General features: G+C 42.1%; 1 protein-coding gene across 6 annotated transcripts in view; it reads left to right on the top strand.

Moving 5' to 3' along the window:
- Positions 1-12,251, top strand: part of akap9 (A kinase (PRKA) anchor protein 9) — a 57,069-nt gene that overhangs the window by 32,495 nt on the left and 12,323 nt on the right. For all 6 annotated transcript variants that reach the window (XM_034545779.1, XM_034545782.1, XM_034545781.1 and 3 more), the window contains exons 22-29: positions 2,111-2,273; positions 4,462-4,556; positions 5,253-5,370; positions 6,158-6,196; positions 7,120-7,352; positions 8,357-8,476; positions 11,178-11,354; positions 11,889-11,993. In XM_034545779.1, the coding sequence (XP_034401670.1) occupies positions 2,111-2,273; positions 4,462-4,556; positions 5,253-5,370; positions 6,158-6,196; positions 7,120-7,352; positions 8,357-8,476; positions 11,178-11,354; positions 11,889-11,993 (1,050 nt within the window). The remainder of the gene's footprint in view (positions 1-2,110; positions 2,274-4,461; positions 4,557-5,252; positions 5,371-6,157; positions 6,197-7,119; positions 7,353-8,356; positions 8,477-11,177; positions 11,355-11,888; positions 11,994-12,251) is intronic.

Raw genomic sequence — 12,251 nt, 5'->3', positions numbered from 1 at the left:
GGTTTCACTCTGAAGAAAGAAGGTCAGAGAGAACAGCGAGAGAGGGTTGGAGAACATCAAAGACGACACGGAGAGAAGAAATGCTTCCCTTTGTGATTACAAACCTCCTGCGGTCGTGTTCAGGAATGCCATTAAAGCTGTCGGACCAAGATGTGACTTCCACCTGCTGTCGAGGATGATACTTTTTGTTTTGTTGGTGTGATCATGAAAGTTCACACCGTTGCCGGATGATTATCTCTCTTCAATATTTACCCGAGACTTGTTCTACCTCCACCTGGCAGCATGTGATTGAGATGACGTGAAAGCCACCCTCTCCGATTGTTGTTTACTCTTCGTGTGTGTGTGTGTGTGTGTGTGTGTGTGTGGCAAACACACAGAAACTGTTGCTTGGAGCTATCCACAACGTGGCTCATTGCTTCATTCCCCACTGGACTCCATTCTCATTTGTGGCTGCACAGCTCAGCCCGACGGATCATGACACATGGAGACCTTCTTTGATAACTCCAGAAAATTAGCTCCAACGTAACAAACTGAGGTTGGAAGTCCTCCCTTCATCCATTTATCTTTTACCATGGATTCGTACCGCTCTTACTGGAACTCAGGCATGCAGAGCAAGACGTGGGTAGATGGGGAGGACCAGGATGTGTACGAGGTGGAATCTCGTGTTCCCCTTCCCCGACCTTTCCCACTATGCAGCACCTTGAATGACAAAAATGCTGTGGTGGTACATACACAAATCTCACATATCAATCACCGGAATAATGGTCACCTCCTTAAAGTCATCTCCAAAATCTCCCTTCCCACTCCTCCGTATACAGTAAGTTTCCTCTTTCCACAGCCTTCATTCATTTGTGATTAAAGTTAAATGGCACTCCACGGAGGGGCAGATCAGCTCTTTCTGTGCTGCTTTATAATGTATTAGGTGAAGGATTATTACCTCTATCGGTCAGGGTCACGTCACCACTTCCTGGTTCCCATAAAGTTATACAATCAGACCTTTGCTCTGATAGATATGCTCTATGGAAAGCAGCTGTGGGATGAATGTGAGCGTGCCGACGGGTTATTGCATGATTATTTCATAGCTGTACCTTCTGTCACCTGACCCGAAGGTCAATAAACAATAGTGATATTATTATCTCGGCGCGTTTCTGTTACAACTGCACATAACCTCATTCTGTTATTGACTTTTGTACAAGTTTCCCTTTAGTCTCAGGCCTCTGCACTTATGTGGCAGTCTGTCTGCACACGATGCATGAAAACCATGAACTGTGCTGTCAAATCATTTCCAATAAAGTGGTTGTTTATTCTTAAATGTGACAACATGTTTAAAAAATAGCTTTCTCTATCAATTAGCTTTTAGATTAATCATACTGGTGTTGGACTTAAATCGAGACCATCTATTTAAGTAGACAAAATGTGTTTTTCAAATGCACAGGAAGAGGTTGAATAAATATCTTGATTTAAAAAGATTTTTTTTTATTTTTACATACTTTATCGTAAATGTATGTTATGGGTAAAATAATCAAATGAATATCGAGATCTGTGAACTGTGGTCCCTTGTTATGAATTACAGTACATGAGACTCGTTTTATGTCAAACAAGAATTTCAGAAATTTATATTGTTTGATTTGAATCAAACAATTTGCTCTGTCATTAATTGCTAATATATGATTTTGGCTGAAAACAGTGAGTGAATGAAATCATGGCCCAGCTCTATTGCCAAACTTTTATATTTATAGGAGCATCACGATTTAAAATAACTTCCATTAAGTTGAGGGACTAAAATATTGGTCAAAGGCTGGGAGATCCTGACTTTTAGTTCTGATGTTTGTCAATCAGAAATACTGTATCCCACACTTCCCATAAAGAAGTCTTTCATTAGATCCTCCAATTTGTAACACCGGCTTTTCGATGATGACATAATCAACCACTAAAAACATCATACAGCTGTTTTCACTGGCTGAGTGGTTGTCTTGCAACGAGTAAATTGATCTTCATATATAAAATTGGTTAAGTGCCCCTTTGGGGCAAACAATTCCTTTCCAATGTTGGTTCTTCTCAGCTCACTTAATAAAATCCTAACTCATCTTCTTTCCTCTTCCCCTCTCAGCTGGAACATGCCCGGCTGACCCAAACGGAGCTGATGCGGGAGTCCTTCCGCCACAACCGGGAGATGAGCGAGCTGCTGCAGAAGCAGGAGGAGCTGCAGGAGAGGTTGTCAGAGGAGGCCCAGGCCCGCGAGCAGCTGGCTCTGGAACTGCACCACGCTGAGGGTGAGTTTCTCTGGATAACGAAGCTTCTTTGTTGTGTTTTTTTTCTTTCACATACTCGTTTTCGGGAAATCGGCACTCAATAAATACGAGTTTCTCTGAGGTGTACCTCAGTGGATCAAACATAGGTCGGATCAAACTGTTTGCACCTTCTTAAAGCCATCTTCTTCAATGCAGCCTCCTTATAGAAGAAATGCAGTGCTTGCTGCTTCTCTGTGGACTCTTCATTGATGACGTGACAGTGTGTGTCCATGTCAGAATGATTACAGAAAAGCGAGAGCATAAGGAGGAACTGAAGTGAAAAAGCATCTGTGCATCTGTTCGGGGGAGGGTGTTACAGAGAGTAATGGGATCAGCTGTTTGAAAGGGAGAGTAAAGGAGCGTGAGACCATCTGTGGTGAGAAATCGACAAATGGTAATTTACATTTGTCAGCCTCTCTGATTTGTGTCTGATTGCGGGCGTGACAACTAAATAATGAGGGATTATTTCCAGAGGTGTGAAGTAAAATCTTAAACCTTGATTAACCTCGCATCACCAGGAAGTCAACAGTTTAAGTGCTGTGAGAAATCTTATTGAGGGAACTCGATGTCCCATCCATGTCAGAATCAGCTGGTCCACAAGAGTCAACTGTTCCAACCACATCCTCTCTCTCTCTCTCACTCGTCGACACAGCTGACCATAGGTCTCTCTCACAATTGGACAAAAGTAGACTACTGGCTTTGTGTACACACTGAACAATGGTGAGTTTATAGCTTGTACTAATGGTATATCATCTCTAGGTGTATCCTGTTATGATGTTTGTTCTCTGTAATCCTTTAGAGGTGCCAAAGAATGGCAAATATTTGCTGTCATAACAAGATTATACAGGATAGATTATCAAAGAGGTAGACAATTTGTCAAGCTGTGTGAACCTCATTGTATAGAGCAACTAACTATTACTATTCTAATATGTTCTAAGAAAAGCAGCAATTTTCTTATTTTAGAAGATATTTAATATGACAACAATCTGTCAATTATCCAAATAGTTGCCAATAAATGTTCTGTTGATCTGTTGATCTATTAATCCATTAATCGACTGACCATTGCAATGCTAATAAAGAATAAATGCAGCTCCCCACACGATCATTTCATGAAAAAGCGTTACAGAGCCGCTGTCCTCCTCTGGTCATGTGGCATGTGTCTTCATTGACTTTCAGGGAGTGCTTAGAATCTGCTAAACCTGTGTGTCCCTTCTCGACTTTGAAATGTTCCTCCTATTGTGTGGATGCACCACACCAGTAAAGCTCAGGTGTGGCCTTTTCAAACTGGTTTTGAATAAGACATGTGCTCAACCAGGAAAAAAGATCCACTTCCCACGATTGATTGAACATATTATATGACCGCGAAAAGGATGAAAGGGCTTTTGTTATGTTTTAACACGAGGTACGGGTTTAATTGGGCAATACGAAGATGTGGAATTATAATGTTGCAGAGTAAGTGACTTAAAGATTAAGTCATTAAGTCATCATGTGCATCTGATAGGTGTGTATCGTAGAGGGATCCCTCCTTAGTCAAAGTTTACACACAGCGTTGTGTAAAGTCTGGCATGATGATTTAGTCCCAACATTCACCTTCTGCCTCTCCTAGCTTGAGATAACTCATTGAGCCGGTATGAGCTGCAAAGAAGAATCAAGGCAGAACATTTATGAATTCCACCTTTTTTTAAACTGGTCTCATTCTACATCAAAGTTGTTACAGTAAATGCATCAATGGTTTCTCACTAGTCTGTTAGAGTGTGCATAGCCCGTAACTATGAGCTGGATACCATCCCGGTGCGTAATGCTTGCTGACCTGTGACAGTACAGTAATGATTGCACTGCATTGTGTTTACAGCTCAGTCTTGTACTTCATGTCAAGCAAAATGGGTCAGACATGCCCACTTGTGTTCCTCTCTGCATTTGTAGGCAAGTTTGTGGGCCTCAATGTTTATGTATGTTTTATTTTTTTCCCATGGTGTTGGTAACCTTGTGTGTGTGTGTGTGTGACTGAAGCTAGACTCAAGACTCTAAGTAATTCCTCTTAAATCTGTGAGAGGGTAAGAAAGGTGTGATAGGTTAAGAAAGGTGCCATAAGTTGAAGAAAGGAGAATTGTAGATTTCGTTTCCAGGGCCCGTTTTATAACGGTCTGCTTTCTGCTTCGTCCACATTCAGGTTTGATTGACGGCTACACGGGGGAACGAGCCGGGTTGGAGGAGCAGTTGCGTCAGAAGGAAGAGCTCCAGCTGAGCCTCGAGCAAGAGCTGCAGGTGAGGCCTTCCAGCTGCAGATTGAACAGTAGACACTCCAGTTACATGAGGCGCAATTAGTTAAAATATCTGCCAGAAGATACTTAATGTGTACAAATGTATAAATTCAGGCTACAGCGCTAAAAGGATGAGTGTGTTGACGTTCATTATTTTTTATTATTGTCAAGAAATCCTGTTAAAATGCTGAAACAGAAATGTGTAGCAAAATGTAGCCGTACAATGAGTAAATTATTATTATAAGAGGGGGAGCTCACATCCAGCTGATTGGTTCACAGCAGTGCTATAATAACCACATACCAAGACTTCATTTGCACTTTCCGTATTACTCCGCGTCTGAGAAACAAAAACATGAGACTAATATGTCGTCATGGTTGGGGATCACTTCCGTGAAGACGCAACCGAAGACTGTTCAGCTTCCAGATAGAAAGTAAAAAGGTTAGAAATAAAACCTGCAAGATGGAAACATGTAAGGTTGACTTCTGTTGAAGAGTAGATGGCAGTGCCCATCCCCAGAAAAAAATCCACCCGCTAAACATTCGTATTGCCAAACTTTATGGCCGTTTAATAAAAAGCAAAAGCTTCACGTCGGGCCGAACAGCAGCCCGTAAAATACCAAGACCTGTCGCGAGCTATTGCTGAGTCAACATATTTATTAGAGTTTTGTGCCCTTCTGTAACTGAATGTCATTTCCTGCAGGTGACAGGCAGCAGGCTGCACGAGTTGGAGCAGGAGAGGCTTCAAATGCAGGACGAGCGGGAGCTGCTGTCACGGCAACAAGACGCCATGAGGGAGCACGCCGGTCCACGTGAGCTCCGTACGTATCCCAGAACTCCCTTACCGGAAATATATACAGAAATCATAGTATATCGTAAATAAGAACCTCTTTTTCTAAAGGTTTTTCGTTCTCCGTTATCATGGCTCAAGTTTCAAGGAGCAGTTTGTTTGGTACAGTTATTCAAAAAGGGATTCACGTAAATTCCAACATGAATTATACGGCGCAGCTTAATATGGTGTGAGATATTGACCCCGAGTCGGTCTGTGTAACATGCAGCTGTCACTGTTTCGGCTCCTCTTTTGTGGAAAGGGCTTCCAGTCAAAGCCTCAAAGGTATTTCTTTTGCAGTTCTTGTGTTGCTGTGGCTTCATGGAACTGATAACAAAACAATATGAGCCATAACTTAATAATAATAATTCAGACCCAGGGTAGAAAAAGTGAACCTGTATGTTTTTTTTTTTATGAAATGCCACAGATATTTTTTTTTAATTTACAGGTATTTTCCTATACGTGCTCCATACACATGAAGCTTGATAACTATATCTGCTAATTCACATTATAACTCCTGTATTATGAAAAAGGTATCCCATGAGCACATTCTGGTAAAATGGTGAGTATTCTGTATTTAAGGGAATAAACCAACAGGGCGATTTCAGAAGCTTTTCCTTTCACAGCATCCTTTCTCCAGCATTAACCTCCTACTTTGAAAAAGAAACAAGCACTGCGTCCTCTATCCTCACCCTTTGCTATTCTTTATCTCAGAGTTTTCCTGTTTATGACAAAAACAAGCGCATGTTACATTCCTGTGCTTTCTTATTCTCCTGTAGGCCTAGTTGAAGCTGCAATGGTTGCAGCACCTGAAGCAGGTGTGTCCACTATGAGCATGGCTCAGTCATATCTACTGTATGTTCTGTATAATTGTCTACTGTATCGGAGTGGAAGTATACCTCTTTAACCCTAGTCCAGCAACTCACCAACAATGCTTGGAGCTCGCTTGCTATGGGCTCACAAACTCACTCACTTCAATCACTAACCTTTGCTTCAGCTTTTCATTTTGATTGATTTTTGTCCCGATTCATCAGTCGATGTTAGCACTCATTTTAGCATGATGAAATGAAAGTAATCTTCAGACACTTATCCGTAGTCATTATTCCCGAACTTTCAATCATCTGCACTCTAGAATTGAGTGGTTTTTTTTCCAATTGTTCTGTATATTTTAGATCTGCAGATGCTGTGCTTCCAGCATTTCTTTGAGTGAGATGATTGGCCGTTCAGGAAGTCCCTCTCCTGCCTGTAAATGCTTATTGGGCATGGACGTCGCAATGTCTGGGCTTTCCACGTGTTTGTTCTGTCATCTGCACTCTCATCTTGTTACTTTTGCACTAATCCTGCGGGGTTCAATCCTGGGTAAACCTGTGGGTTGTTCACTGGTGGCAGCGGAAAGCCAAAGAGGCATCGATGACTGGGAATCATCTTCGGTACCGGGCGTTGTGTTGGGAAGTTGACTGAGGTGTTGGAAGAGTCTGATGGTAGCCATGTATTCTGTAAAAGTGACCACGACATATACAAATGCAACAATTCGGAGAAAGAAGTTGATAACTTTATAACAACATGGCAAAAAACTATTCAATCTAATCTCATGGCTCACACATCAGACTCTTCTGCAGCTCCGTCTCGGCATCCTGTTTGTCACTGAAATCAAACCTAAACCAGTCATGAACTGAAGCCACCTTGAGTTGACAGGCGGTGATGCCTAACTTGCCCTCCGCCCTCCGCTGTATTGATGTAGACCTTCTGGAGGAGACGGAGAAGCTGATGAAAGAAAAGGTGGAGGTCCAGCGTCAGGCGGAGAAGGAGAACACCGACCTCTTGAAGCAGGTGAAGCTGCTGGAGGCGGAGCTTGAGGAGCAGGTCAACAAGGTGATCGAGCTGGAGCACGATCAGAGCTCCGAGAGCGGAGACCTCCGACAGCAGGTCCAAGCTCTGGAGAAACAGCTGGACAAGAACCGGAGGTTCCTCGATGTGAGTGACTTTGACTCAATATTCAAACACCTCTTTTAAAGTAAAAAGGTATTTCCAGTTTTGCAAATGACGAATATATTTTTGACACATCAGATTTTATTTTTGGAATAATCTTTTATTTAATTTTTACATAAAAAAGTCAGAAGATGACTTCTAAATATCCCAAATAATAGAAATAAACACATGTATATTCCTACTTTAAGTGTGTGTTTGTGTGTGTGTGTGTGTGTGTGTGTGTGTGTGTGTGTGTGTGTGTGTGTGTGTGTGTGTGTGTGTGTGTGTGTGTGTGTGTGTGTGTCATATTTGGCTCATGGTCTAATGAGTTGGTTCCCATCATCATAATTGTGCAACTTTGCCAGGAGTCCGCGCGTAATTGTCTCGATGTGGTTTGAATGCAGATTCCCTCTATTGTTCTGTTGGTTTCACACACAAATATGAAATCAGCACATTTGCAAAAGTAATTTGATTAATTTAACAATTCTTTATCGTAGTCTTGTTTTTTCTGTAGTGTGCAGTAATGAAATATAATTTAATAATAATATAATTTATATAATTTAATATCTATTTTGACAACCTATAATGCAACAAGTTTGTCTGTTTAGTAGGTTGTAATTACTTCGGCATGAAAAACTCCATAATACATGAGATTGTGTAAATCATCTAAATCCAAGGTTAGAAAATGAATTGTTATAAACTTGATGTGTTGCCTCATGCATCTACGTTTATGTGACTTCTGTTACTCATGTAAACAAAGATGACAACCGTTCTGTATGTCAGATGTTCAATCTGCAAACTTCACAACATCCAGAACACTTTTGCACCCTCTCAACTAAATTCAGCACGTAGACGTTTGCTCTCCGAGCCTCTGATGAATAAGATAAATCGAGCAGTTTGTCGGAAAAGAAACCATTTTCTCAACAGGTTAATTTGTCCTTGCAAATGAGGCGAGCCTGTATAGAAGAAGTGATTCAACGTCATATTCCTGTTTTCATGTTGGTGTCCAGGAACAAGCCGTGGACCGAGAACACGAGAGGGACTTCTTCCAGCAGGAGATCCAGAAACTGGAACAACAGCTGAAGAATCCTCAGAAGCTGCAGGCTGGGGCTGAGCTGAGAAACAAAGAGGTAACCGGAGCCAGAGGACCAGGCATTAATCAAGATGCTTATTTTGTGAACATCACACTGTCGTCGTGGTTACGAGCGCTGAGCTGAGCGTCACACAGCAGAACAATAGAGCCGGTGGAATTACCTGCGCTGCCTCACAAATGACACCAACAAGTGGGAGTGTTTCGCAGACGAAAGAGTGATCAGAGTTTGTCCTTGTGTTCCCTTTTTTAACTCTCATAATAGTGGGTTTGTTATCGTGAAATACACAATACAGTGGGAGTGATGAGATTAGCTGAAGGTAATCGCTGCGCCGTTACACTCAAAATGTTGTCGAACCTAAGGCCATGTGTTTGTAAGACACGTTTTGTGACTTGATGATAGTTATTAACATATCATGCAATGTAAGCCCTGAGAATACTCGTGCCAGGACACCAACTGCGCACAGTTTGCAGGCTAAATTCAAGTGATTACATGTTTATATTAACAACGGATCAAGTGAAGACGTGTAATGTGAAAAGTGTTGAACCCACAGAGATTTATCGCCCTCTCACTCTGCAGTTCCACTCGGCCCTATGGAGTGTTTTCAGTTGTTCGGCTCATTGTTTTGGTTTTACAGCCCACAACTTGACTATTTTGTCTCACTCTCTCTTATCTTATTTATTTATTTATTTGTTTATCTATATATATATATATATATATATATATACATATACATATACATATACATATACATACACACACACACACACATACATTTTGATTGTCGCATTTTCAGTTTTTGACAGTAACAGAAGTGTTAACGTGCCTTTTGTAAGTACTCACCAAATTGCAATATGACATTTCGTGTTGTGCATCAGCCTCGTTCATCCCCGCAGTTTTAACCTTAATGTTGTTTATTTGATTTTGTCATTGGCTGTCATTTTTCATCCACTCACAATGTGGCCTCCAGTTCACTTCTTAGGGCAAGGAGAAATATACTTTTGATACTTTTTGACACTGTCGTCATTGTATTGCAGCACATTCGAAGCGCTAATTATGTCCTCTAACCAATCGACAGAGTCTTTGCACAGGACAAAGTAATTTACCACTAAAGCATCACACCCCTGTTTCATGGAACATGATGCCTTCACAGTAAACCGTTAGTTTGTACTCATTTGTCCTTTTGATAATGTAAAAGAAGATAAGCTGCAGCAGGTTCTGGGCCCTCAGAGCATTTCACTGGCTCAATCTGAAACATCATTTGAGTCCGTTATTCAATTAGTGGTATCATAATGTTTCCTGTTCTTCCCTAAATGTCTTTGTAACTGAAGTATCCACGATTTATCTCTGCTGCTTGTTAGCCTTTAGGCTGTCTAACCAGTTTGATTCCTCCTAAGTTTGATAAAGACTTAAATTATATAATTTATAATTGCAGCTTTGATTAATGCTACACTGTAGTTACGATAGCTGTTAGATCAGTTCCTTGGGTTCATAACATATCATTTGTACATCAGTCCCGCTCCTGCTTTAAGCTCACCCCAAAGATAACCCCTCTATAATTTCCAGAGACTCCTGACACATTGTTTTATCACTAAGTGCTTTTTCTTCCCCCTCTTGCCCTTGAACTGTCCATCCGCTGATCCTTTATGCCTTCTCTCTCCCGTGGCTATTACAGGTGGATGGAGTAACCTTTAAGGTATTGCTTCTAGTTACATGTAGAATCTCCCCCACAGAGCATTTAGTGCATTTTAGTAATCCCGCCCGACCCTCTAGCAATTAATGGCCTGCCCATCACTCTCGTCCTTTTCCTCCTCCTCTCCAGTTTGATCCCCGTTTGCTGTGTTTGTCTTCATGTCTTCATTTGAAAGTGACTTCAAAGCCTTGTCCTCTCTCACTCTGCTCCTTCCTCTGGTATCCTCCCTAAAGAGCATTGCCTTTCGATTCAAATATGCCCCACTGTTTGCATACTCGACATGGTAGTAAAAGAGAGACATTTCAAAGTACTTTTTTTTTTACGTCAATATGAATTTGTGTCAGTTAACAAACAAGTGTCAAGCAAGAACTTGCATATAGAAACCCACTTGAGTTGACCTAAATCCATCCACAAATGAAGTAAAGCTCAAAGAAATATAAATAGACCATTCAGAGCTGAATTACTCATGGAGAGTCCATCCTACTCTCGAGTCAGTTAATATTTAACGAAGGGCTGCGAGTGCACGGGTGCATTTCATCTGTTTCTTTTTGTTTGAAACTCTGTCAGAACATCCCAAAAGATGCATTTCTGAAACGACAGGATAAATAAAGGTCAATCAGTCGTTTATGGAACGACATTATTTTCTTGTTTAATCAAGCTATATCTACCTATACCTATTTCCCAGTTCTGAAACAAACCTTCCTCCTGTCGACCCTTATTCCTCCCCTTCATTGATCTGCTGATGTTTTCCCGTCTCACAGATGGATCAGTTACCTGCCAGCGGTCCTCCTGGCTAATGTACTGCTCTGTGGTTTGTGTCACCCTGAATGAAATCTCTCTGTCCCTGCACCTCTTTTCACTCTCGGCCCCCTCCTTTCTCAGGTGGATCAGCTGACCTCCCAGCTAGCTGTACATGTACCAGCTATGCTGTAGCGAGTGGTGTCTGAGAGCGATTCTCATTAAACACCTCCCTCTCTCTCTTTCTCTCTCTCTCACTCCCTTTGTCTCTCTCTCTTCTCTCTCTCTCTCTCTCTCTCTCACTGCCAGGTGGACCAGCTGACCACCCAGCTAAAGGAGAAGGCGGATTGGTGCAGTGAGCTGCTGCTCAGCTCAGAGCAGCTGCGTCGTGAGTTGGGAGAGCGCGACGAAGAGATTGACAAGCTGGAGAGCCGCATCCGCGAGCTGGAGCAGGCCCTGCTGGCCAGCGCTGAGTCCCTGGAGAAGGTTAGGAAGGGAAGGGGGAGGGGGAGGGAAACGGTAGATGAAGGATGTGCAGGAGACTGACTTAGGGATGACGAGAGAGAGAAAAGGCAGTCTGAACAATAGCTGTGGAGAATGGCAGAGGGTGTATGTGAGAGGATGTAGATGAGGTGATGAGGAGGAAAAGGAGGAGGGTTGGGACACACTGAGAGGGAGAACAATGTGTGGGTGGGTGTACTTCACTCGCACGCCAGTTTGTTGCTGGTGATGAGTGAGGGCTAGCAACTGTCAAGATTGCCGGCCCCAAGTGTTCGTGAAGGGCTGCTGTGAGTGAACAAAAAGAGCAGTGAAGGAAATGCTCATATATCTGCTGTGCTGCCGCTCGGCTGACAAATGGCACAGAGCTCCAGTTGCACGATAAAGGACGTGATGTGGACAAAGCACATTTGGAGCCTAACATTCTAGACAATATGTTCATCACAAGAGTTTGTTCCTTTGCGACTTGTTCAGAACTGCTGCGCTAAATGGTTACTTTTCTCATGTGTGTGTGTGTTGCAGGTTGAACAAAAGAAGCAGAATGTTTCTGTCACAGAGGAAAAACACGCTACACTGGAAGCTCAGTTGCAGACGGAGAGAGAAGCTCTGGAGCGGAAAGAGAAAGAGGTACTGTGCTGATCACACACAGATTCCTTTGATTGGATCATATTTCAATCTGACCAAAATCTGCAAATGAAATGTTTGTCCCCTTTGGTTTTCAATAGTGGTTTGTAACTAGATGTAATGTGTATGTATAAATGTGCCTCTTTGTGCTGCTAAAACATTTGTACTGTCGTCTCCTTTGATATCTGCATTTCTGTTTATTCACAGGAATAGTAGAACTTTTGTAGCAAACCTTTTTAGTCGTCTGGTGTCTCCTCTGAA

This window comes from Cyclopterus lumpus, chromosome 11, assembly GCF_009769545.1.
Source record: "Cyclopterus lumpus isolate fCycLum1 chromosome 11, fCycLum1.pri, whole genome shotgun sequence".
Classification (NCBI taxonomy): domain Eukaryota; kingdom Metazoa; phylum Chordata; class Actinopteri; order Perciformes; family Cyclopteridae; genus Cyclopterus; species Cyclopterus lumpus.
This window is presented reverse-complemented; position numbering and strand designations above follow the sequence as displayed.